This window comes from Sapajus apella, unplaced genomic scaffold (assembly GCF_009761245.1).
Source record: "Sapajus apella isolate SASKATOON/1434 unplaced genomic scaffold, GSC_monkey_1.0 scaffold94, whole genome shotgun sequence".
Lineage (NCBI taxonomy): Eukaryota > Metazoa > Chordata > Mammalia > Primates > Cebidae > Sapajus > Sapajus apella.
The window spans coordinates 2,040,093-2,067,011 of record NW_022437034.1 but is presented as its reverse complement, the minus strand read 5'-3'; the positions used below and the strand labels follow the sequence as shown (position 1 = coordinate 2,067,011).

The 26,919-nt window shown below is 51.6% G+C and overlaps 1 protein-coding gene across 7 annotated transcripts in view; it reads right to left on the bottom strand.

The window, feature by feature from the left end:
* ADAMTS14 (ADAM metallopeptidase with thrombospondin type 1 motif 14) overlaps window positions 1-26,919 on the bottom strand; it is a 129,998-nt gene that overhangs the window by 50,387 nt on the left and 52,692 nt on the right. For all 7 annotated transcript variants that reach the window (XM_032256254.1, XM_032256253.1, XM_032256251.1 and 4 more), the window contains 2 exons: window positions 6,166-6,322; window positions 823-1,013 (listed from right to left, as the gene is read on the bottom strand). In XM_032256254.1, the coding sequence (XP_032112145.1) occupies window positions 823-1,013; window positions 6,166-6,322 (348 nt within the window). The remainder of the gene's footprint in view (window positions 1-822; window positions 1,014-6,165; window positions 6,323-26,919) is intronic.

Genomic DNA, 26,919 nt, shown 5'->3' with positions numbered 1-26,919 from the left:
TCTTTGCCCTCCTGTTCTTCCTTGTCTCTGCCCCTTTAGCTCAGGGATGCTCACCCAGGGCCACCTGGAGCCTATAGTGTGTTTTGTTTGGCATCCACAGTGGTTTTCTCTTTTAACATTTAAAAACTGGAAATTTTCTCTTAAATATCTGGATTTAAATTTTCCATAATAAAATTTTTTAAACACTTTTTTAAAAAACCTACATTTTTGACTTTCCTGGGAAAACTAGCTTTTCTGTGACGAGTCCTATGTCTCTGCAGGACAGCCACAGGCAGCGGCAGAGGGCATGGGCTCTCTGCTTTGCCACAGTCTTAGAATTCGCTCATGTCCCTGATTTTCCTTGCCTGTCTCTGTGCACACCCAAGGCTCATGTAAGGGTCTCAGGACCCTCTTCACAGGTTGACAGCTCCTTGCCCAGTCTCCCCAGCCTGGGGTTGGGTATTTTTTCCAGATGATGAGTCCCAGGGGAGTCCCTACAACTCCAACACAAGTGAGGCTCCAGGCCACACCTGACCTAGACTCTGAATATGTCCAAGCTCAGAACCCACTGTCCACAGGCTCCAGCGTGGGAGGCCCATGGGTCATCTCAGCCCAGTATCCACGGCTGGGATCAGGCCACAGTCTGGGATGCAAGTCAGGCCAATTCAGGCTCATTACACCGTTGAACCTGGCTGCCAAGGGTGTGCCTGCTGGGCTAAGGAGCAAGCGATGACTCCCCCACGTCCACCTGAAAAGTACCAGGCTCCAGAAACTTCCATTTGGATCAGCACTGGAGCCCACCCTACCCCACTCCCCCTAGTCCCAGGACACGTGGACACTCACGATATTCATGAGGGTGAGGACGTAGTTCTGCACATGCTCCCTGCCATGGAAGCGAACCACCGAGTCGTCCACCACCAGCAGCACCTCGATGCTGTAGCTGCCCGGCTTGGCATGCCGCCGCTTCCGCTCTGTGTCGCCCAGCTGGTCCCCCACCAGGCCTAGCAGGTTGGGCAGATCTCCCAGGCCAAAGGCTGGAACCAAGAGAGGCAAAGAGTGAGGTCAGACCCACAGGAGGGGCTGTCCCTGTGACATCGCCCACCACCCTGCTCTGGCCCCAGCATGTGCTCCCCTTTCCCTGCCTCTGTAAGTGAAGAAGTATGAGGGGGTGTTTCATACCAAGTCAACTCATGGACAAGAGCCATTTTCCTGCCACGAGGGCATGGCTAAGTCTTTGAGGCAATGAGTAGCAGAGGGGTGAGAACTGGCCCAGAGCGGGATGCCTGGGTTCCTGGAGCCACTCATCTTATCTCTCTGGCCATCCCAGGACCAGTCCCTCGCTGCTCTGGCCTCTGTTGCCTCTCCTATGACAGGAGGATGAATCACCCTTTATCTCTAACCCACAAGGTTGCTGTAAAAATCAAAGGCGGCAGTGGGTGGAGATGTCTCCACAAAGGGAAAAAGTCATGGGGCTACTGTGGCCTCCACTAGGCGTCTGAGGAACCCCGGATACTCCTGTGAGCCCTCAGCCTCTCAAATCCCTCCTAAGAACTGCCAGTGACCCCAAATTTCACCATCGCTGCTTTACCCTTTTGGCTAAAAGCAAAATAGCATTTATTAACTTGTAACATACAGGGCCGGGCGCGGTGGCTCACGCCTGTAATCCCAGCACTTTGGGAGGCCGAGGTGGGTGGATCACAAGGTCAAGAGATCGAGACCATCCTGGTCAACATGGTGAAACCCCGTCTCTACTAAAAATACAAAAAATTAGCTGGGCATGGTGGCGCGTGCCTGTAATCCCAGCTACTCAGGAGGCTGAGGCAGGAGAATTGCCTGAACCCAGGAGGCGGAGGCTGCGGTGAGCTGAGATCGCGCCATTGCACTCCAGCCTGGGTAACATGAGTGAAACTCCATCTCAAAAAAAAAAAAAAAAAAAAACTTGTATCATATAATCCAAGAGTTACTAAACTTTTTCTGTAAAGGACCAGATAAATATTTTAGGCTCTGTGGGTCATTCAGTCTCTGTCACAACTATTCAATGCCGCTACTGAAGCACAAAATCAGCCACAGATGACACTGTGAGTGGGGGCCCGCCCTTGACCCCTCAGAGCCCTCCCTGCCAGGTCTGTCACAGGAAGGCTAGAGAGGTTACCCCACTCACCCTAGGTCACACAGCAGCTTCATGACAACAGCCCAGAATGTAAACTCAGGCCTCCCCCAGCCATGAGCACACTCTATCAGGCACAGCCATAATTCTCTCTCTGCAGACTTTCTGGGAAATTGGGGAGGACCAGCCAGCATTAGCCTTGGATGCTGCAAGGGGCTTCAGCCATACCCACTTCTGTGGGTCCCTCATCCTTCAGGATGACAGCAGCAGACAACCCTCAGAGTGGAGCAGGGCCCGCCAGACACTGGGAGGCTGCCTTGAGCCACCCAAGAAGCCCCAAGCCAACGTAAAATAGTGCAGCTGCTTTGAAAAAACAGTTGAAAGTTAAACCTAGAGGTGCCATGTGACCCAGTCATTCCACTGCTAAGTATGTACTCAAGAGATTTGAAAATGTATGTTCCCATAGAAACTTGCACGTGAATGTTCACAGCAGCATTTCATAGTAGCCAAAAGATAGAAACAACTCCAGTGTCCACCAGGTGAATGGATAAATAAATGTGGCATGTCCAGACACTGGAATAGTGCTCTGTCATAAGAAAGAGTGAAGCCATGGGTGAGCCTTGAAAACATGCTAAATGAAAGAAGCCAGGCACAAAAGGCGGCATACTGTATGATTTCATTCTATGACATGTTCTGAATAGGCAAATCCTATTTAGAAAGATAGAAAGTAGGTTAGAGGTTGCCAGGGGGTGTTGGACAGGGGGGAAACAGGAGTGACTACAACTAACAGATGGAAATGTTCTGGAATTAGATGAAGGTGATGGTTGCACAGCATTGTGAGCATAGTTTTAAAAACCCAGCACGGTGTGGTGGCTCACGCCTGCAATACCAGCACTTTGGGAGGCCAAAGTGGGCAGATCACCTGAGGTCAGGAGTTCAAAACCTGCCTGGCCATCATGGTGAAACCCCGTCTCTACTAAAAAAAATGCAAAAATTAGCTGGGCATGGTGGCATGCACCTGTAGTTCCAGCTACTCGGGAGGCTGAGGTAGGAGAACTGCTTGAACCCAGGAGATGGAGGTTACAATGAGCTGAGATGGCGCCGCTGCGCTCCAGCCTAGGCAACAGAGCAAGACTTCGTCTCCAAAAAAAAAAAAAACCACCAAATTGTATGCCTCAAAATAGTTTAAATGGTGAATTTTATCTCAATCGTTTATAAAGCAGCAGCAGCTCTAAGCCCCAGCCCGGCTGGCAGCCCTGGCATGGGCAGTCCTGGCATGGGCAGTCCTGGCATGGGCAGCCCCACGGAGAGCCAGACCTCTGACTGCAGGAGCACATCCCCATTCATGTCCTCAGGAGGGAACCAGGGGTGGGAACGAGGTTCCAGAGAGTAGGACCATAGGTTGAATAGGAGAGGGAAACATTAGGAGCAGGAGAACATCCAGGGCACAGCCTCAGGGGCCAAGGCAGGGCTGAGGGGTGAGGGCCAGCTCAAGCCTGGTGGCCCAGCACTGGAAATTCCTGCCTCTGGACTCTGAAGGGCTCAATTTCTCACCAGACCCTTGGGAAAGAATCACCTAACTCTTCTTTGGGGCTCATCACGAATGTGTGTGTATGTGACAGTGTGTGGATGTGATTGTGTTTGACTGTGCAAGTGTGTGGAGTGTGTGTGTATGTGGGGTGTGTGTCAGCATGGGTAGATGTGGGATTGTGAGAGTATATGTGTGTAGAGGGGTCTGTATGTGTGTATGTAGGTGGATGAATGTGGGTCGGTATGTGTCAGTGTTTGACTGTGGGTGTATGGGTGTGTTTGTGAGTGTGTGTGCATCAGTGTGTGAGCATGAGTGTATGGGGTGTGTCGATGTGTGAGTGTGGCTGCATGGGTTTGTGCAGTAAGGGTGAACATGGGTGCATGGGTGTGTGTTTGTGGGCGTGGGTGTCAGTGTGTGTGAGTGCCTGGGTAGGTGTGAGTGTGTGAGCCCACACATACCCTTTTCAGGAAGCAGCAGCTGAGGTCTTACTGAGTGCCAAGAGGAATTATCCCCTCCACCCCAGGTTCATGGTGCACCTGAGACTCCTTACAGTGGAGCAGGAGGCTGGAATCCCCTCCAGAGCCTCAGCCCAGTGAGCAAACCCATGTAGTGGAGTCTCTGATGCCTCCCCTGCCCTCCTCCCTGCAAGGACAGGCCTGCTGCTATGAGTGACACCGAGACAGAGACTTGGCCTCTGTCCTCCAGGACCCCCTGCCTGGGTGGGAGAAGTGAACAGACCCAGGAGACTCCCAGGTCTGAGGAACCAAGGGCAGGGACACCTGCGCATGATAAGGACAGGTGGAGATGCGGAGGTCCCCAGCCTGAGAGAGTTTCCCCAAAAGCCTTTAGCCAGCTGCTAGGCAGGCTCTGAGCATCTGGCCAGGCCTCCGAGGCACCTCTATGTGCCAAAAACTAGATACAAAGAGCCAAGCTGAAGCCTCTGGCTTCAATCAAGCCTGTGACATGGAGACAGGCACGCCTAGAAATGCTTCTCCCCACACTGGGCTCAGACCCATGACTGGTCTTCAAATAAAAGTACAAGTCACAGGTTTCCAAGAAAGTCTTCTCCTGCCACTGGTGTTTCTAAGGAAGGCCCATAGATGGACCAGGTCCTGGCCCCACTGAAATTCCAGCCCAGGATCCTGGTGTTGGGGGAGAGTCACGGCCACGTTTCTTTGGGTCTGAACTCCAGCTCCATGTGCTCAGTGGTCTCAGCTTCCCAGCTGCCCACCATGGTGGCTGGTGATGCGCTGGTTCCAGGCTCACAGCTCTGCAGCTGGACTTCCCAGCATCTCTTCCTAAAAGTAGGGGCCTTATGGTCTTTGGATTCAGAATTGGGCTAAAAAAATGGAGCCCAAGGGAGACTCATCCCTCTTGCTGGCCCTGGTGGAGGGAAGGGTACCCTGAAATCCACACCAGTGCTCAGAGGTTCCGCCAGCCCTGCCCTCCCCACCTTAGGCCTGCAGAATCCTCTGGCTCCTTATGAGTGACACCTGGAGAGCAAGTGGAGCTTCAAAGGATGCACTGTCTGTGGGGACAACTGGTTTCCAGGCATTTCTCATGCCAGGTCAGTCCCACAGAGAGCTGGCACAAGGATATGGCCCAGTCATAACCAGATTTCACCCACAGTGAAAATCTGGATGAAGCCAAATTTCATCCAATATGAAGCGCGGTTATTTCAGGTTGAAAGCATGTGAGCTTCCTCATCTCCTCTTGGCCAAAGGAGCTTTGTGACACTGGGAAGTTGACCAGGGGCCCAGGACCAGCACCTGTCACATCCACAGTTCAATTCGCTCAACCATAAGTCTTGAGTGCTCCTGTTGTGTAGGCTCCCGTGCTGGTTACCTGGGCGCAGGGATGCCCCTTCCTTCAGGGGGCTCCCACCCTAACATGTCAGCAGTTACTCTTAATAATACTGTAAGGAGAGCTGCCATTTATCCAGCACCTACTACGTGCCAAGCCCCATACTGGGATTTTCATAGACGCCATCACCATTATATATAACATTTACAGGTAGACATGGATCATCTCGCTTTACTGATGAGGAACAGGAGGGCTCAGAGATCTTAGGTACCTTGCCTAGGGTCACACAGTAGACAGACTTGAGTCAAACGGTCTACAGGATGTACAGCTGACCATGATGCCCTGACACCAGGCAGCCTCCCTGCAGTGCCCTAATAACTTCCTGTGGCTCCCACAGGGTTGAGTTGATTTTGCAAGGGAAGAACTCACTGCAGGCATTCTACTTTCTGTCTTGGCTCAGAAATAGCCATGAGAAGCAATAGTGAGCTTCTCAGAGACCTCTGGAGTTCCAGGGACCACAGTTCAAGACACAAGTGGCTCCTCTGGCCCCTAGCTCCAGCCAATTACAACAGCTCCTAGAACGTAATGGGGTTTCTTTGCCAGCACAGCAGGTCTATGTGATCCAGTCCCATTTTACAGATGAGAAGACTGAGGCCAGGAATGGACAGCTTAAGGACAGAAGTTACCAGAAAACACTCCAGAGGTAGGCAGAGAAGCAGCGCACGGGCTCCTGCCCGGAGCCTACCTTCATTGTGCAGGTCCCCATGAGGCTCTGCCCACTCCTGCTGGATGGCCTCCCGGCGGTATACCACATGTGTCCTCCCGCTGGCCTCCTTCTCCTGCTGGCCCCGCTCCAGAGGCTCAATGAAGAAGTCGGTGCTGTCTGTGCGGATGAGGCCCGCCTGAACCAGGGACAGCAAGCAGAGGTAAAGAGAGAGAGAACAGGCATGAACACAGTACACGCAGACAGGCGAGCATCTGTGAATTCACGTGTGTGACCCTGCATGCGTGCAGGCTCTTCCTCCAGGGCTTTGAGGAGCCCTAGGGTTCCAGGATGTTCTAGGAGGCCCTGGCAGGGGAGTGGGAGGAGGTGGTAGGAAGGCTGAGCAAAGGGCCCCACCCTCCATTTCAGCAAAGTGGATCCACTCTTACTGTGCTGTCTATCCATGGGGCTCTACATAAAATTTCATTACACCAAAGCTTCCATTACTTACAAAAAACAGAGGCACAAAAGCCACTCCCACAGGGCCCTCACACACACACCAAGGCACTGCACTCCAGCCCGAAGCACATCACAGGCATTTGGCTTTACCTAGAGGCAGAAGGAAAATCCTAGGGGCAAAGGCTTATTATCCCTAAGGGGGGTGCTGTTTCCCCCACTCCAATACAAAGCGCTGTCATTTCAGGTTGAAAGCCCATAGGCATGCACATGGCAGGGTGGGGGTGGGGGCGGGGAGGAGGGAAGCTAATGCTCATTCACAATAAATGAGCCAGGAGTGCGTGTTTTTAATCTAATGTTTCCCTACATCAAATATTCCCTTAAAAAAAAAATCAGGTGCTGGCCTTGGAAATAAAATTTTTAAAAAAAGATGTTGGCAAACCAGCAAATGTGTTATTAGTCCCCAGTGAAGGCAGTCATCACAGGGGCCAATGAAATATACAACTAGATGTGGCTAGTGTGTGTCTGCATATGCACACGTGCACACACACACACGCACGCACACCACGTCATCCTACAAAGTAGTAAGAGCAGCCCACCTACCGCAGTGGATGGAACAGTAGGCATTTTTTAGCAAATAAATATTTGTTGAATTCCTTCACTTGTTCAACAAGTATCTATTGAGTGCCTACGACATACCAAGGCCTGGGAATGCAGCTGTGGGGAGGGGACCAGGGCATTCAGGCTCATGGACAGAGGTAGAGCCTGAACCTGGACAATAAGGGGTGGCCAAATCCAAGGGCCTCTGCCACTGTCTGCCTGCAGAACCCTGTACAGGAGTCCAGTCTTCCAGCTGGTGGCTTCAGGCCAGGGACACACCTCCAAGGGTGTGTCCACAGCTCTGCTGCCATGAGGGCCTGTGATGAACTCTCAGCCAAGCCCCGCACGATTCACCCCATCCCACTTTTTGCACCTGTGTCTGATACCCAGGGGGACTGTTCCAGTCCCTGGAACAAGCAAGCAAGAGACAGCAAAAGTCAGAGGCTACTGCTCCATCCAGGCCACGGGCACACAGACCTGGCTGGCCGAGGGCAGTAGCCTCTCTGTCTCGGGGCATCACACCTCTCAAGCTGCCTAGCAGAGGCAAGCTCTCCAGACCAGGAAGCAGAAGGCTCTGCTCAGCCCCTCCCACACACCAGGCACCTGGTCAAGGCCCAAAGGATCCTTCAAGGTTGGCATTCCCTGCCCCACAGCCCAGTGACTCCACATGGCCTCCAGGGCCCAGTGTCTCATAGGACGGATACAGCTTCCAGAAGGAAGCCACTGCCTTCCAGCCCACCCCTTCCTTCTGGCCCACAATCATGGACCACGGACCTTTCAAGATCATCATGCCCATCCCAGTCTGAGGCATTATACTTTGACAACATCCCCAGTTAGAAGACCTCTAGCTTTTACTTGGTTGCCTCCAGTGACAGAGAGCTCCCTCCCTCAAGATGTAACAGATTCTGTGTAGGGACACCCCTAACATTGTATTGAGCGTGAACACACTTCCCTACCTTCCATCCTTTATAAATAGTCTTCATATCACTGTTATTAATAACAGTACCTGCCACTCATATTTTTATATATTATCTTATTTCATCTTTGTAGCCCTATAAGGTAGGCACTAATGTTAGAAATATATATATTTCTCACCCATTTCATGGATGAGAAAATAGAGGTTCAGAAGGGTTAAGTAACTGGCCCAAAGTCACCCAGCAAGTAAGTGTCATCACTCTTAACCACAATACTATATTAGCTGGGGTCATCCCCTGGGCCTGCTTCTGCCCTCTGAGGTCACATGGAACAAGAAAATCTTGCTTTCCTAGTACCACCTGCAAATCCCTGGGCCTCTGGTATGACTTGCAGAGCAAGGACACTCATTCTCCAACTCTCCACCTCTGGGTAAAACCCTCCCATGGAGGCCAGCCCACCTCTCACCAAGGCTATGAGAAGGGAGGGCAGGGTACCGCCCATAAAAGAAACAGTCTCTCGCACTCCCCAGGGGAGTGCCCTCCAGCCTAAAAGGATTCTTTCCCCTATACGGACCATCCTCATCATATCCTCACTATTCTCAGCAGAAGGGGAACCCCCGGACCCTTGGTCTGATCCAGCCTCCACACCTGTAGTGGGGAGATCCTATAAGCGCCACTGAGGCAGGAGCAAAAGGCCTCAGCCTATTTCCATATAAATAATGAAGAAGAAAGTAACTAGAAATATACCATAGTAGTTATTAGTTATTCATATGTGATCTTAGTTATTCATAGGTGATCTTAATTCTTCTACTAATGCCTCTCAGGTCAGAAGTGTGAACCTAGGGTGACATTGTGAAATGAATGGCACTAAGGCAAGACGCTCTAAGCCCTCTGTCACGCCCGCATAAGGGCTGCTGGAGGGCGCCTCGGCTGTGCGGCAGCACCAGTGCTCTGAAAGCGCCCGCTGTTTTGCCAGCTAGGGAAGGAGATGACCAAAATGGCCAAGGCATCTCCTTCCTGGGGAAGTCTGGAGAAAACTCTGCTTCTCCAAGCTCTTGTGGTAAGGCCTGACGGCTGTCAGGTAAACCTGCAGACATCCGGGGGCTTAACTGTCTCTGTGTGATGCGGTGCTTCAGCGGTCACATTCCATGTCTACTCTCATGTTCTGCTTCTGCACCTGGTTCCTTTTTTCTTAGAAAAGATCATCAGTAATAGTAATGTAAATCTCAATGTTTTCGTTCGTTCTTGATAAGTATGGAAAAAGTGCTGATGCATTATGCTCCTTACCTAGCTTTAGGTGCCAGAAATTCCTCAGCCCCTACCTGAATGACAGGTGATGTGCTTGACCCTATCACTGCCACGCCCTATCTACCCTGCCCCCAGATTTGCAACTCAATAAAAGTAAGAGTGTCCTGGCCTTCAGGGCCACTGCTGGTCTCTGCTATCTGGGTAGCAGTGGACCCCTGGGCCCAAACTCTCTTTTCTCTATCTCTGTGTCTTATGTCTTTTATTTCTACAATTTCTCATCTCCACACCAGCCAGGAGCAGCTCACAGAACCCTGTAGGGCTGGACCCTATTTCTGGCACCCAAGGTGGCAGTGGACCCTATACACACCCTCAGGCCTCTCCCCAGGAAAGGGTTGAAGGATCTGTCTTTCCCCATCGCAGTTAACTGTTTAGGACAAAGGAGCCAGACCCAAGCCCCTGTCCTATGCAGCCATAGAAATAAATTTGTAAATTTCTTTGCGATTATAGATCCCATCAGCACCCCCTCAGGGATGAGGGCGGAACCTCCCCAGACACTGTCCTTGTCCCATTGTGGGCATCCTCCCCAGCCCTTGGCAGGCAGCTGTCATCTGGGTCTGGGCACCCCCTGGGCCTCAGAGACTCTCCTCCTAGACAGATAAGACAGGAAGGACGGCCTGGCCACCAGACCAGGAGGCAAGTTGGGCCCAGTTCTTTCCCCTCAGACCTCGGTTTCCCTGCCTGCACAGTGAGAGGTTTGGCCCAAGTTCCCTTGAATCTCTGCCCTGGCCAGGAAGTCAGGCACCACACAGGGTAGACAGGCTGGCAGTGAGAACCTTCTGGCCCTCTGCCTCCTCACTCAAGTACTCCCATCTCCCAATTTATGGTATGTTTATATTTCTGAAAAGTGGCGGCTAATTTTAAAGTGCTAAAATGAAATCAAATTTCTGTATAAAAAATCAAGAAAAAAAGGAGAAATAAATTCTGGTAAGATGGAAAATAAATGTCAGCCGTATTGACCTTCCACCCATAACTTATTCTTTAACTAACAATAAATAAGTAGGAAATATGCACTAGAAAGGTTCTTCACACAATAAAACTAAAACAAAGAATCATTGATTACATTTAATTGAGCCACATACCCATAGGCCCTTTTCCAGTTTCCTCAAATGGAAATTCTCCAGTGCACAAGTCTAGCCACTCTTAGCTGGCCTAAACTCCCTTTCATGTGGCTGCTTCTGAGGTGCCTTCCTGGGAGGTGTGTGGCTGAACGGTGGTGGGGGTGGAGGTGAAAGATGGGAAGGACTGTGAATTTTCCAACATAACATCGTTTTGGTTGCAAAGGTGACACATTCGGCTGCCTCCTCATCCAGAGGCCTCCAGACCATGTTAACAGGTTTTCCAATATGGGTTCCCCTCAGGGGAAGCCTCCAAGTTCAGGTGTAAGTCCAGGACACCCAAAGACAACATGGTCACTTGGCAACTGGGGCAGTGAGTGGTGGCTTAGAAATCACCTTGTGTCAGCCAGGCGCAGTGGCTCACACCTGTAATCCCAGCACTTTGGGAGGCTGAGGTGGGCGAATCACACGGGGTCAGGAGTTCGAGACCAGTCTGACCAACATGAAGAAAGCCCGTCTCTACTAAAAATACAAAATTAGCCGGGTGTGGTGGCCCATGCCTGTAATCCCAGCTACTCGGGAGCCTGAGGCAGGAGAATCACTTGAACCCAGGGGGCGGAGGTTGTGGTGAGCCAAGATCACACCATTGCACTCCAGCCTGGGCGATAAGGGTGAAATTCTGTCTCAAAAAAAAAAAAAAAAAAGAAAAGAAAGAAAAAGAAATCACCTTTTGTCCTGCTGTGAACTATAACTGAGCAAGTTCAGTGGGTCACTGATAGCTGTCTACTATCAGGATGAGTCCCAAATATTATAGCAGGTAATTAAAGCCAAATTATTTTAAAATCAATACATATGTGTACAAGTGTACATAAAAGCACATCTATTGTCAAATTGTATGTATGTCCATGTAAACCGGGAGGCAAGGGTACCCAAAGCCAACAAAGAGATCTCCAGGGGGAGCACAGAAGAGATCCCCAAGGACCAGGAAGCATGTCGGACACAGGCAGGGCTCCATCTGTGCCAGGTACAGAGACAATGAGCAAGGACCTGGCCTGGGGTCCAGACAGGAGCAAGTGGCCTGGCTCTCAGCGGACAGCTGCAGGCCCTGGGAAAGGGGAATCCTGAGCCCCCTTGCTGCCACTTGGACCAGCCTACATTTGCCAAATGACCAGAAGTGCCATTTCAATATGGTAGCTCCAGTGAAGCCAGCTGAGGGGTGGGCCAGACTGCCTCTCCTTTCTCCTTCCAAGGCTGGCCTATCTAGGGCTTCTCCAAAAGAGAAGGTAGCAGAGCAGGCCACCTCTCAGCCAGTCATCCCACCACCTCCCAAGTAGAGTGCATTCTCTGGCCTGAACTTGTTCTGGAGCTTCCATGACAAGGGCTTTACTTCCACAGACAACCCTTGGTCAGCTGTGCTGTCTCAGGTTCTAGGCTTCCAGCAAATCCAGCCTGAAACTGTTCCACTGTAGGAAACAAAAGAAAAACCCAGAAACTGGATGCTGGGGTGATACACACAAGGATCAGAAACGGCTTCCACCAGATTCCTCAGCAGGGCCAGCTGCATCTGCATGTACTGGTCCCCACCACAGCCAGCCACATTCCTTGGCTAGACCACATGGGCTGCTACAACCCAGAAACCTTGACTGCAGGCGGCTCCTTCCCTTCCCCCACTGCCTTGCTCACCTAACCTGAGCGCTTGGCTCCGGCTATGGTTAAACTTCATCAGGACCTCCAAGGTGTGATCCCTATGTCCTCACTTCCCTTCTCACCACCTTGGACATCTAGGTCTAGATGCACAATAATTCTCTTGCAAACACCCGTACAATCTCACCCTTTTCCCCTCTACCCTGCTGTCCCAGGGAAGCTTCTCAACCCTGGTTCAGCCCAACCATCCACCTACTCCACATGGGCACACAGGTGCCTACTGGTCTCACTTGAAATCAGCAGCTCACTTCACATGAGCATGAAGCTGGGGTTCTATTGCACTTTTCTGTTAAGGCTAACAGCAATATTGATTTTCCACCCATAAGGTATTTTCCACCCATAATTTATTGTATGAAAGGGTCTTCATACAATAAAACTAAAACAAAGAATCATTGATTACATCCAATTCAGCCACATACCCATAGGCCCCTGTCCAATTCCCCCAAATGGAAATTCTCCAGTGCACAAGTCTGGCCACTCTCAGCTGGGCTAGACTCCCTTTCCTGTGGCCGCTTCTGAGATACCTTCCCTGGAAGGTGTGTCCCAGCTCTCCCAAATGGCTCAGAACCCCAACACTGCCCCACCCGTCTCATACTCCAAGGCTCCCACCACCCTGTTGGGGACCATCCTCCCACAGCTGGGCCCCTCTCCTCTTCTGTGGGTAGATGTGCCCCACCCCCACACTCTGTACTCAGAATCATCTCTCTATCACCTCCTCGAGGACTCAGCCCCTGCAGTTAGCACCCCTTTTCCAGCTTCATCATGCTCTCCCTTTGTGTAGGACCATTCCTATCCACATCCAAGTACACTTCAGTGTCCCCCATCTTTGAAACTCCCTACCTCCCATCCCTGCCCAGCGATTGTCCATGTCACTGCTTCCCTCCACAGCAGAAAATGTTGTCTGCACTCACTGCCTCCATGCCCCCTGGCTTCTCCTCTACCCACTCCAAGTGGCCTTCTAGAGCCACCACTTCCTGGAAAGTGCTCACCTGTGACTGCCACATGGCCATGCCCAGCAATGGCTTCTTTGTCCTGGTCTCACACAGCTCCTCCAGTCATCAGCTTTCCCTGGACACCTCCCCCGTTCCATGGCTTTAGGTACCGCATGACTGCAAATGACTTCCAAATTATATCCCCAGCCCCGGCTCCTCCTGGAATTCCTTTATGATTATTTAACATCCTCCTTGATAGAGACTGGATCTCCACTGGGCATCTCAAACTTTAAAGCAGAACTCTGGGCTTGACTTTCAGACCCACTCATCCCCTGGTGTTCCCCATCTCAGTAAATGACACAGCCTTTCTCCCAGTTGCTCAACCCCAAAATCAAGGAGGAGGAACAGGCTCAGTGATCTAGGTTGGGTTGAGTCCCCCAACCCTGGTGGTTCCGTCAGTCAGTTCAGCTGAAAGCAACACCCCACATAACCTGCGGGGGCCAGACCCTCTATTGGGTCATCCAGGGCTGTTGGCTCTGATTCATGGCAGGTAAGAGAGGCAGCCACACCCCTCACACCCCTATACTCGGGAATCATGGCTCCCACAGGGACGCTTCAAAGTGACCCAAATCTCTTCCTTTCTCAACATGTCCTTAAGTCTTTATGAAGCACTCACTGCTTGCTAGGCTTCATGGGGCTGAGGCGGGGGTTGCAAAAAGACATAAGAGGCCGGTCGCTCCTCTCTTGATAAAGGACTTGTTTCTGGAATATATAAAGAACTCTTACAACACAATCATTAAAAGACAACCCAGTTTTAAAGTGGGCAAAAGATCTAAACAGACATTTCCCCAAGAAAGAGTTACAAATGGCAGTAAGCACATGAAAAGATGTTCAATATCATCAGTCATCAGGGAAATGCAAATCCAAACCACAAGGAAAGAGGACGGCTTGAATCAAAAAGTCAGATAACCAGTCTTGGCAAGGATGTGGAGAAACTGGAACCCGCATACATTGGTGGGAATGTTAAATAGTGCAGCCACTTTGAAGACAGTCTGGCAATACTCCTCCAATGATTAAACAGCCTTACCACATGATCCAGCAATTCCACTCCCCAAGAGTAAGCACCCAAGAGAAAGAAAACATATGCCCACACAGAAAAAGTTGTTCATAGCATTATTCCTAGCAGTCAAAAGAGGGAAACAAGTCAAATGCCTGCCGATGGATAAATGGCCAAACAATACCTATCTAGCCACACAATGAAATATTATTTGGCCGTAGAAAGGAATGAAGTGCTGGTATATGCTACAAGATGGATGAACCTTGAAAATATTCTAAGTGAAAGAAGCCAGACACAAAAGTCACATATCACATGATTCCGTTTGTATGAAGTGTCTTCATACAAACAGAATAGGCAAATACACAGAGATGACAGAAAGTAGATTTGTCACTGCCAAGGACTAGGGTAATGTGGGATTAGGGGGTGAACAGCCAAAGGCCACATTGTCTTTTTTTTAGGTGATGAAAATGGTCTACAGTTGACTGCGGTGATGTTTGCAGATCTCTGTGAATATAATTTTTAAAACCATTGAATAGCACACTTTAAATCGGTGAATTGCATGGTATGTGAATTACATCTCAATGAAGCTATTAATTTAAAAAATAACATGCAAAAATGGAGGTGAGAAACATGCACAGAGATAACACACCAGCACAGAGAAGGCACACAAAGGGATGATTCACACAGACGACAGACGCTCCAGCAGACACTCGTGCAGAGACGACACACATGCGGCACGCAGGCTGCCTGCTACCACGGAAGCGGGAGTCAGCGAGGCTGGGATGAAAGCCTGCCGACGCTGAGATTTCATCTAATTCAAACCTGATGTAGAAGCCCCAAGCCACAGGAGCTCTGCTGGAGGCTGGGCTGCCAAGTCCTCGGCCCAATCCAAAGAAAGTCTGAAAGCTGATTCAGACCGAGCTGCAGCCTTGGGGACAGGCAGGAAGAAGGAGCTCTTGGAGGATGGAGCTGAAAGCTGCCAGGCTTGTCCACAACTGGCACGCTCTGCCACGTACATCTGCACGACGCCCCGTACCAGCAGCATCGGAGCTGCCACCACAAGCCAAAGGCTCGAAGAAACACCAGAAAGCAGAGTGCCTCCACCAGCTGGAGATAGTTATCTGGGATGACCACTTGGAAGCGGTTCCCAAGGTCGTGACCTCTGCAGGCCCCACACCCTGGGAGGTGCTAGGTGAAAGGCTACTGAGGTCTTGCTGAGCCCAGTGCATTTGTGCGAAAGTCTTTCTCAGCGGAGAAGCAATGTGGTGGGTATGTGGGTAAATGCAGAGACCCTAGAGCCAGAGAGTTCCTGAGTTCAAATGCTGGCTCTAACACTCTCAGACCATGTAATCCTGGGAAACTTACTTAACATCATTGTGCTATAGGATTATAACCACAAACATCTTGTAGGGCTGCTCTGAGAAAGTGATATACATAAGGCACCTAGGATGGTCCTGAAAATGCCACAACGGCCATGTTAGTGTTTGCATCTGCTGCCATGATTCTCGTGATCACCACTGTCACTTTGAAGTATGCCTGCAAGACTCAGTGGTTCAGGAAGGGAGCCTGCGGGTTCAGGGCTTAAGGGTGACATTCTGGAACCATAGGAGGGTTTGTGTGTCGCTCCTGGCTCCGCTATGGCCTGGCTTTGACATGCTGGTTTGGATATTTGTCCCCTCCAAGTCTCATGTTGAAATGTAATTTCCAATGTCAGAAGAGTCTCATGTTGAAGTGTAATTTCCAATGTCAGGGGAGGTGTCTGGTTGGAGGTGATTGGATCACCGGGGCCAGATCCCTCGTGAATAATTTGGCACCATCTCTTTGGTGGTAAGTGAGTTCTTGCTCAGTTCACACGAGATCTGCTTGCCTAAAGTGTGTGGCACCTCCCCCATCTCTCTTGCTCACCGTGTGGTATGCCAGCTCCCCTTCCCTCCCACCGTGATTGTAAACGTCTTGAGGCCCTCACCAGAAGCAGGTGCTGGAGCCGTGCTTGTACAGCCTGCAGAATCACAAGCCAACTAAAATTCTTCTTTATAAATTGCCCAGCCCCAGGTGTTTATTTATAGCAACATAAAAATGGACTAACACACATGCCCAGATCTCCTACCTGTAAGTGGAAAGAAATCCTCAAGAAAAAAAAAAAAAATACCAGTGGTTGAACTTCATAAGTGGAAAAGTACCCCAAAAAGGGACTGGTAGAGGATGATTTTCAAGGTGAAAAAGAAGGCTGCAGACAAAAGGTTGGGCAGAAACACACCCAGCTGTTAGGGAGTTGTCTCTAGGTGGTGAGATTGTAGGCAATTTCTTTCTCTTTAAACTTTAGGTATTTTCTAACTTTCCTATGATGCCCTTATCTCAAAAGGCACGCCTATTCTGCACAGAGTGTGTGCCTGCCACAATGAACACATGATCAACTCCCATTCCGTAAACAAAGTTTTAAAAAAGGGAAACAAACATAACATATCCCTCCTTTTCTGTCATTCAACTTCCCTGCAAAGTAGAGTAGAGGCTTTGCTGGGGAGGGAAACACCTGGGGTTCCATCCCAGCAGGGCCCTTCCCAGCTGTGCGGCACCAGCCCTCTCTCAGCCTCAGTTTCCACATCTGAAACCAAAGAGTGGATGGGAAGATGAAATAAGGGAAATGCCCCTCCTGGAGCCGGGTTCACAGCAGGTGGTCTTTTCCTTTCCTTCCCTCCTCCACCTGCCTCTTCTGGCCCCGAAAGACCTGACCCCAGCTACTGACTGGATACACAGTAGGCTTTCCAGGAGGCAACGGCAGCAGTTCTTACCCCTAGACAGTCATTCACATCACCTGGAGAAATTTACAAAACTATGGAGACCTCCCAGACCAATGAAACCAAAACCCAATGAGTGGGGCTCGGGAGTCAGTGCGTTCTCAAAGCTGCCAGGTGATTCGGATGTGCATCCAGGGCTGAGAACCATTCATCCAAACCCTGGAGGCTTCCAAACAGTGGAATGGCATGAAAAGGGACATTTAAGTGGCCATCGATGTTTCATGAAGAGAGCAATAGCAGCACAGGGGTGTTCATCCCAACACCGGAAACGGGCAAGAAAGAGAGGAAACAAGCATACAATGAGTAGGTTCCCTGAGAGGGAAGCCGGGGAGCCCAGCCGGCTGGGTTACTGCACGCCTTCATGACCAAGGCCTATCCACACCACAAGTGATCCAGGGTGGGGGAAGCCTGGGAGGTAGAGGGAGCAGCTGTGATCTGCTGAGTGGCCAAGGACCGGTCAATGCCTTCACGACCATCCAAGCTGGGGTGTCCATAGTGCAGAGAGTGAGGACAGTTATTAGTCGTCCCTCTGTGCGGATGTTGATGATGAAGGTGATGACTGGCTCTGTCCTCCAGCACCTTGGAGAACACAGCTGCTCAGATCATCAAAAGCTTGAAGTTTTTTGTTTTTTTTCTAACAGGGTCTTACTCTGTCACCCAGGCTGTGGTGCAGTGGCGCAAGCTCTGCTCACTGCAACCTCTGCCTCCTGGGTTCAAGTGATTCTCCCACCTCAGCTTCCCGAGTAGCTGGGACTACAGACACACGTCTACACCCAGCTAACTTTTTATATTTTTAGTGGAGACAGCGTTTCACCATGTTGGCCAGGCTGGTCTTAAACTCCTGACCTCAAGTGATCCTCCTGCCTCAGCCTCCCAAACTGCTAGGGTTACAGGCGTGAGCCACTGTGCCAAGCCAAAAGCTTGAAGTTCTTAAAGGAGGGGTAGTCACTTTTTATTTCTACACCCCTTCCTCCATCAACAGGTAGGTGTCCTGGCCCAAAGGCTGCCTTTTGCTGCAAACCTCTCACTCTAGAGCCCAGTCAGACTCAGGGCAGACCTTGCCAGGCCAGCAGCCACCCCCAGATTCCATTCCCCAGTGCCCAGGAGCCACACAGCTCAGAGGCTTCCGCTCTGTCACCACCATAGCCCACCAAGCTCAGCGAGGAACCTCTGCCTGGCCCCTGCTTGGCCTGAGTCCTGGCAGCAGCTGTGTCTCCAGGATAAGGAGACAGGAAGCAGCCCTCCAGTGTCAGCAGGCGATATGGCTTCCAGGCCCTGAGCGGAGGAGCAGCACCCTGCATGGAGGCCCTGCAGACTGAACCCTGCCACTCAGACACACACCAGCTGACGGTGAGCTACACCAGGAAACGTGCTGCACCCTTGGCAGTGGAGAGCAGACCCAAGAGAGGGCCCTATAGGTCACTGTCCCAGCCAGGCCTCCCCTCCAAATGAGCCCCCAGTAGCCTGGCCCAGTGGATTGCTGAAGCTGTGCTCATCTGGGAGGCATGGCTTCAATGCAGGTGAGCATGGGAGAATGCCCACCTAGCTCTAGCCACACAAGTGGCTCCTGATGACACAGTGACCCCTCAGGTATCACTGGTCAGTCTCCTCTGCAAAGGGCGGAAGGAGCAGACAAAGCACGATGGCCAGAAGACCCCAGACAGGTGGCACGGTACTGTCCTTATTCCTGCCCAGGGACCATCACCGCTAGCATAGGCTCCAGATTTCGCTGCACTCTGACAGTTCACCTGCCAGGCACTAGCAACACAAATGCCCACACTGCAGGCCAGTTACGGTGGCTCACGCCTGTAATCCCAGCACTTTGGGAGGCCGAGGCGGGTGGATCATCTGAGGTCAGGAGTTCAAGACCAGCCTGGCCAACATGGCGAAACCCCATCTCTACTAAAAAATACAAAAATTATCAGGGCATGGTGGTGGGCGCCCATAATCCCAGCTACTAGGGAGGCTGAGGCAAGAGAATTGCTTGAACCCAGGAGACAGTAGTTGCAGTGAGCTGACATGGTGCCATTGCACTCCAGTGCAATGGGTGACAGAGTGAGAATCCATCTCAAAAAAAAAAAAGGTGTCTACACTGCAGCCACCTCCAGACCCCCTTCTCCAGACCCCCTGCCTTCACATGTTCACCTATGTTTCTGTAACTTGTTTCTCCTAAAGCCTTGCCCAAAACATCACATATTCACTCATTCATTCTTCATATAAGAACTGAGAAGGCCCTGCTCTAGGTGCTGGGGACGCAGCCAAAAATTCCTCTTTGCGTGGAGCTAACATTCTACTGCAGGGTGGAGACAGGCGGGAAATAACTAGAAATATACGACACACCAAGAGGAAGGCGCCATGGAGAAGAGAGAGGACTGGAGCTTGAAACTGAGAATAAAGTTGCCAGGGAGGGCGCCACCCTGAAGGTGACATTTGAGTGAAAGTCTGAGGGGTCTAAGGGGCAGGCCCTGGCAGTCCCTGGGGAGGAATGTTCCCCTCAGGGAGGGCAGTGAGGAGGAGCAATGACAGGGCCGGGCTGCCTTCTCCCGGAGAAGTGCCGTGCACCATGGAGGACTCGTATTGCACAAGACTGCCCGGGTGCTGTTGGTGAATAGACTGCAGGGGCAAGGGAGCTCAGGGAGGTGAGGGCCATCGTCCAGGAGAGACAGGAGGTGGCTCACACCACCCCAGTGCTGGTTATTCTTATTATGCTGTTTGTTTTCCTTTTAGAATTACCAGCAACAAAAATCCCCACACCGAGCCAAACAGGACCTGTGTGGTACCAGAACCACACGTGTTCCCACAGGCCTCCGTGCCTTCGCCCCGCTGTGCACCCCACGGGGAATGCCCCTCCCACCCAGCTCAAATGCCACCCATCACTGCTCCCTCCTCTGTGCTTCGTGGCAGTGGCTCTTGGCAGATGCTCTATTCTCATCCACATAGCTCTGTCCCTCTTCTAGACATGAGCTTCAGGAGGATGAACTGGTTCGTGCCATGCAACTGACTTTGGAACGAAGCCATGCCAAACAAGCATCCTTAGTTACAGGTGTTAAAACAAACTACCTTGTGTATACCACCCTTGTGAGAGATCTGCCTCCCCACAATTGTGGCCATGGATTAGGCGATGGCGTCTTTTACCTAGCATCTCCCTACTGGGGACTATGAATTATGAAGTGGCAAAGGCTCAAAGGCATGATCGCCGGCCAGCGGTCGGCCAGGCTGTGGAACACAGGCCTCTTTGGGCTGGAGGAGCTAACTCATAGAGTGTGGGCCCCTGCCAGCCTCGTGGGGTAGCTCTGAACCTCTGCCTGGGGGGCGGGAGTGGCTTGGAGGAGAAAGTGGCAGGCTGTTTCTGGACAGACCAAAGGTGTAAATATGTGGCTGGCTTAAAAGCAAACGCTGACAAAGGCCTTCAGCCACCCGCTGGCAACAGAGTTTGAATTCAGAACCACCTGGTCCTAACAAATGATCTTAACTCAGACATTTCTCCAAAAAGGGGCCTGTTCTTCTGCCCCATCAGCCGTATTACTGAAAGCAGAAGAAAATTAGACTGCAGGGTTTTTAAATGTTCCATGACAAGTAATGTGTACATAACAGCAGTCCGCTCTCCCTCCAATATTTTGAAAATGGATAAAACAGCAGCACTGGTGACTTGAGTCTGAGAAACACCAGAAGGTTCCGTCTGAGCATCAAATCCCACTAACTGGGCCACTGACATCTGTTTTTCTTAGTTGGCCTCCCAGTTTCAGGGAAGACAAGGACACGCAGAAGCTGAGCAGCCCTCCCCCTCACAGTGGGCGCCTCATAAACACCTCCGCTCAGTACCCCCAGGCCTCTCCACCCCCCACCACCATTAGACCAATCACTTTTAGAATTCATCATTCTGAAGCTGTTGCCACGGCTACCATATCACGGGACAGCACACAGTTTACGACCTGGAGTCTCTGTTCACATACACGTGGTCTTTCCACCGACAGGAGAGGCTGCCTTGAACTGCGGTAGAACATTGCCTGGGAGTCAAGAACCCTGGACCCCATGGGCCCTGACACCTGACACTCACCTGCTGCTACATGACCCTGGATCTCCTTCCCCTGCCCTCCACCAAGCCTTGGCTTCCTCTGCTGGAAAATGAAGAGGGAGCTAGAGGCCCCCAAAGCCTCTCCCAGCCACAGCCATCTCCAGCCCAGGCCAAAGTCAGGGTGAGTGGTGGAAATTACGCTGAGCTGGGATCCATGCAGATTTTCATAACACAAGGGTCTCTGCAGGCGCCTGAGCTTCTGTTGACAGGGAGCTCCTTAGTGCTGCTAAGGATGAAGCAGCATGTAAATATCATCACTGTTGTTTTTAGGGCAATGAAAGCGGGGCAATCCCCACGCGCTGCAAATGGAATGCTGGGCCTGGTGGACGGTTTGGGAACTTTCCACTGCAGTGCCTGGGGATGTGGAATCTCCTGGGCCCTCACTGAGAGCCCACCCTGGGCCTGTACCACCCTGGGGCTGGGAGGCAGAGGGAGAGGCAAGCACAGCCCCCATCACTCTTACCAGCCGGCTGAGCCCCAGGCCACCCTCCCTCCAGCCAGTGCCTGAAGACATAGAGGAAGAAAAACAAAACCAGCCCTCGCTGGAATGGGAGGCCGGCTCTGCTCTGGAGGAGCCACAGTGAGGTGATGTCTGGCTTTTATTCCATATCATAAATAAGTTATTAATCCAAGGCAGACAGTCAGGCATGGCCATCAGGAGACAAGGGAGGTAAGACTGCAAGATCAGACAGGCTGGAGGACTGGAAAACCACCCAGGACCCAGGACCCAGGCCCTGGGCCTCCACTCAGACAGACGGCGGCCCAGACAGGCAGGGCCTCTGGAAAGCAGGGGGAAGAGCCCTGGCATGGGCCCCCAGAGGGCTGGAGATAAACCTGCTGTGGATCCTGCCTTAGTTTCCTTATACAATCTAAGACATCAGCAAGAAGAAGAAGAAATGCTAACTTTTATTGTTCCGAGCACTGTGGCAGCACTTTAAGTGTGTAATTTATAACCTGCAGAGCTATGAGGTAGGGACACCCACTTTACAGATGCATAAACTGAGGCTCAGAGATGTTAAATCACTTGCCTAGGGGCAATACAGAAGAATGTTTGCAAAGATGGCTGCAATGGATCCTCCTGCTTCTGTGCACGGTCTCTTTACAATGAGACTTGGCCACCTCTTCCCTCAAGAGAAAGAGTCCATTTCCCCACTCTGGGAAACTTGTCCAGCTTTATGGCTCGCTTTGACCAGCAGAATGTGCAGAAGTGACCTTATGCCATGATATGGTTTGGATCTGTGTCCCCACCAAATCTCATTTCAAACTGCAATCCCTAATGTTGGAGGTGGGGCCTACTGGGGGTGACTGAGTCGCAGACGCTGTTTCCCATGAATGGTTTAGCACCATCCTCCTGGTGCTGATCTGGTGACAGTGAGTGAGAGCTGGTTGTTTAAAAGTGCGTAGCAACCCCCTCCTCTCTCTCCTGCTCCTGCTCCCTGCATGTGAGCTCCCCTTTGCCTTCCACCATGATTGGAAGCTTCCTGAGGCCTCCCCAGTAGCGGAAGCCACTATGCTTCCTGCACAGCCTGCAGAACTGTGAGCAGATTAAACCTTCTTTCTTTCTAAATTACCCAGCCTCAGTTATTTCTTTTCAGCAGTGCAAGGACGAACTAACACATGCAACTTCCAAGGCTAAGCCTCAAGGGGTCTTCCAGCTTCCACCTTCCCCCTTGTGGAATGCTACCCTGAGATTGCCGACTGGAGGATGACTGGCCACTGAGAGAACTGAGGCCACCCGGCCCATAGCCAGCACCATGCTGGTCATGTAAAAGAGGCCAGCTTGGGCCCTCCAGCCCAGTCCACCCTCCACCCCAATCCACCCTCCACCCCAGTCCACCCTCCAGCAGAACACAACCACGTTGAGTAGGCCAGGAGCAAGCAGGGGAGGAACTGCCCAGCCAACCTACAAGAGTTGTGAGGAAGGACACAATGTTATTTTCAGTTCCAAGGTTTAGACTGATTTGTTACACAGGAATGAGAACTGATAGTCACTCAGTTTCTCCACCCTGCCTATTTCCCCAGCGGAGCCTGTGCTGCCCACCTCCTGGGATGTCGCTGGGGTCAAGACACTCCCATGTGGGCCACAGCCCCTCTGCGTCCCCCAGGCCCTCAGATTGCCACAATCAGGAAGCAGCGACTTCCTCTTTCCACACTGAAGACCCACAATCACCCTGGCCGGCGGGTCAGGAGAAATCTCCCTTTCTCTCCAAAGAGTCTCTTTCTTGTTTGCGTGCTGCAAACATGAATTGCCAAAAGGAACCCAGTATTTCCCAGGAAACCGGGTAATCTAAGTAGCACACATGAGAAACCATCTCACACTCTCAGAGAGGGTGTCCCCCCTCAAAGCAGACTTGCTTGTGAAGGGAGTGCTAAGGGCAGGGAGAAAAACAGGTTTCCCCTGCATGCCCCCTCGGCCCACGGGAGTGACTGCGTGAGCACCTTCGGTGGGGGGGTTCTGAGGCCCAGGGACAGCATGACACAGCGGGCCTGCAGGGCCTGCCAGGGCGCAGGAGGGCAGATGGCAGTGTACGCGCCTCAGTGGTCACCTCTGGCCTAGGAACAGGTGGCTGGACGGCCACGGAGAGGATGACAGAGGTGCTGTCCCCTCATCTAACAAGGTTAAAAACACAAAAACAAGAGTTTATGCCTCCTCACCCAGATGGTTCTCCAGCAGGCCCGGTGCTGGGTCATGGGGACACACAGGTCACCACACTCTGCCCTGCGCCTCTAGGAAATACAGGCAGGAATGTTCAAGGCCAGCAGCAAACTGAGGGAGAAGCGAGGTGCACCCTGAGAAAACTAACGGGGGCCTGAGGGAGCCGGGACCAGCACGGGCTCTGTATGCCCCACTGAAGGCCCAGTGGGAATGGCAGCCAGAAAAATGGGGTGCTCTTGACTACTTCTTTCCTGCTGCCACCCTCAGGCCTGGTAGACTCAACCAACCAGTAATCCACACCATTTAATAGCAACAGCTGAGTGACCGGGGACTGCGCTCAGCCCTTTACATACATGACAACTCTATGAAGTGATTACTATTATCCCCATTTTACAGATGGGGAAACTGAGCCACACAGAGGTGAGGTAACTGCCCAGGGTCATGGCGTGTAAGAGACAGAGCTGGGATTTCAACTCAGGCAGTCTGATTCCAGAGTCACACTCACCCCCAGCACATGAAGCTGAGCTTACAAGCAACACAAGGCCTCCAGCTAACAGCCTTGCCAGGTTTGGTTCATACAATGGCTTAAGAATTAGAACACTACCTAAAAATCCATATTTCCCATTTCTCCTAAAATACTCAAAGCTCTTACAATACCAGGGTGGCACTGGAGAGGGCGGGTCCTCTCCCGTTTGCCACAATCCCACCATCTCTATGACTACCCAGTCCTCTTCTCCTTCTTCGGTTACTTACTTACTCCTGGTGCATCTGAAATTTCACCTCCTGCTCCTCCAACCCAGGGGCCCAGCCCTGTGCTCAGTGCTCAGGGAAATGCACAGGTTAAGACAGTCTCTGATTTCTAGGAACTGGTAGTTGAAACGAGAGATACATCAAGTGAGGGGACAGGGAAGGTGTGAACAGCACAGCAAAGGCAGGGTGCTGGAAAGTGAGGCAAGAGCAGGCCGGCCTGGACGGGGCAGGGGCGGGGACAGCAGCCTGCGAGCTGGAGCCCCTGAGGCTGGGGTGGCAGGTCAGCAAGGCAGCAAGGCCTGCACCAATGTGGGGCCAGACACAAGGCTCTGGTGCCCCCTGCCCTTCCCTGGGTCTCTAGACACACACATGTGAGGGCAGGAGGCCTGCAGGTCAAGATGTAAGGGGACAAGCCAGCTGGGTGTCTGGAAGGGGTCGCTCACAGGGGAGACTCCAAGCCTCCACACTCCACACCTCCAAAACAGGGTGGAATATGGAGCTGACCCGGGGCTTCCCAAGGAGCCACCAGGACGCCTACTCACTCACCTAGCCAGCCAAGAGCAGCCCCTGGGGCAAGGACAGTTGTTTGGCACCAGAGGCAAACGAGCCACAGACAAATCTGCTGTGCACCAGTATCGAGCTAGAAGGATGAGTGTCTTTCCCAAACATGAATGTGACTCCTGTTTAAAAACCTCTGTGGCTCCCCATGACACCAGGGGTAAGGCCAAGCTCCGTGGTGAGGCAGACATTTTCCAATTACATTTTCACCATTCCCCCTCTCCCATGGAGAGCTGGAATGACTTGCCATTTCCTGAATCCTGCAGACACACAGGATTTCCTTCCCTACAGAATGACTACAGTTCCCACTCTGTGGCTTTGAAAACTCCTACTGATCCTTTAAAACCCAACCCAAATGTCCCCTACCCTGGAAGCGTTCCCTGATAACCCCTCCTTCTCGGTACTCACCTCCAAGCCACCCATGGTGTGCACTATGCTTCTCTGTATCCGCACAAATCACTGAAGCTTAGTGTGGCCTGTGTTGCCTTTTACTGCTGTCTACTGTGCAGTTCAGCCTTCCCTTTAAACCGTGGGCCTCTGGAGTATGGGGCAGAGGGTGGAGTTTCATCCCTGCATCCCCAGGACCTGGACAAGGGCCAGTCAGATAACACTAATGATCTTACATATCATTGCAATAAAAGGACTCTGATGATATTTGTAATATTTATCATTATTGATAATTACTGTTAAAAAGTAATCATGACTGGCTGAGTGTGGTGGCTCACGCCTGTAACCTCAGCACTGTGGGAGGCTGAAGCAGGTGGATCAGCCAAGGCTGAGGTCAGGAATTCAAGACCAGTGTGGCCAACATGGTGAAGCTCCGACTCTATTAAAAATACAAAAATTAGCTGGGCGTGGTGGTGTATGCCCGGCTACTCAGGAGGCTGAGACAGGAGAATCACTTGAATCCAGGAGGTGGAGGTTGCAGTGAGCAGAGATCATGCCACTGCACTCCAGCCCAGGCATGGGCTCAAAAAAAGAAAAAAAGTAATCAAGATTATTTCAGTGATTATCACTGAATAATCTCCATTTTTTAAGGCCCTGCACTTTGCCTTATCTCATTTAATCCTCTGAACAACCCCATAGACAGCTGTTCCTCTGCCCTCCCCACAGATGAGGAATCTAAGCACAGGGAGACGAAGACGCAAGCTCAAGGTCCCACAGCTGGTCTGTACCAGAGTGAACGCATCCTGCTCTTTCCCCCAGCCTAGACTAGCTCCTTGGAATTACGAACACCACCTGTGATGGGGCCCTTCCATAGGCCAGGTGCTTTTGGTAACAGGTTTATTGAGATATGACATATCGTATAATCCACCTACTTAAAGTGCATAATGTAATTGTTTTTAGTATATTCACAGAATTGCTTAACCACGGCCACAATTTTAGAACATTTTCAGCCTCCCATAAAGAAGCCCCTTACCCTGAAGTTCTCAACTCCCCAGCCCCACCCCACATTGTAGACCCATTTTAAAGACAAAAGGGAGGTGCTCCAAGAGCTTCTGTGACTTGTTCAGTGGTGAGCATTCCAGCTGGGAGGCAGCCTCCCCTGCCCCTCCCAAAACCACCTGCCAGGGTCTACTCAGCATAACCCATCAAAAATGCAAGATCTGCAGAGAGTGGAGAACAGAACCAGATGGCGACAAATCTTACACATGTGGCTGCTTCCACACCAGGCCCTGACTCATAGAGGCACTGAAGGCACAGGGGGAAACACGGTGTGGCCAAGCCCCCGTCGCCCCAGTGCAGGTTATCAGGGCCCAGGGCCTGGGGAGGCAGGGATGACTATAGGAGAGGCAACCCTTCAGGGGGCTGGTGGCCTGGATTCTAGAAGGGTACTGTGAGCATGCAGCCCCACTGAGAAGCAGGGACGCCAATCTGCTGACCCCATCCTTGTACCCCACAACCTCTCCAGGATCCAAAAATAACTGGTCCCCAG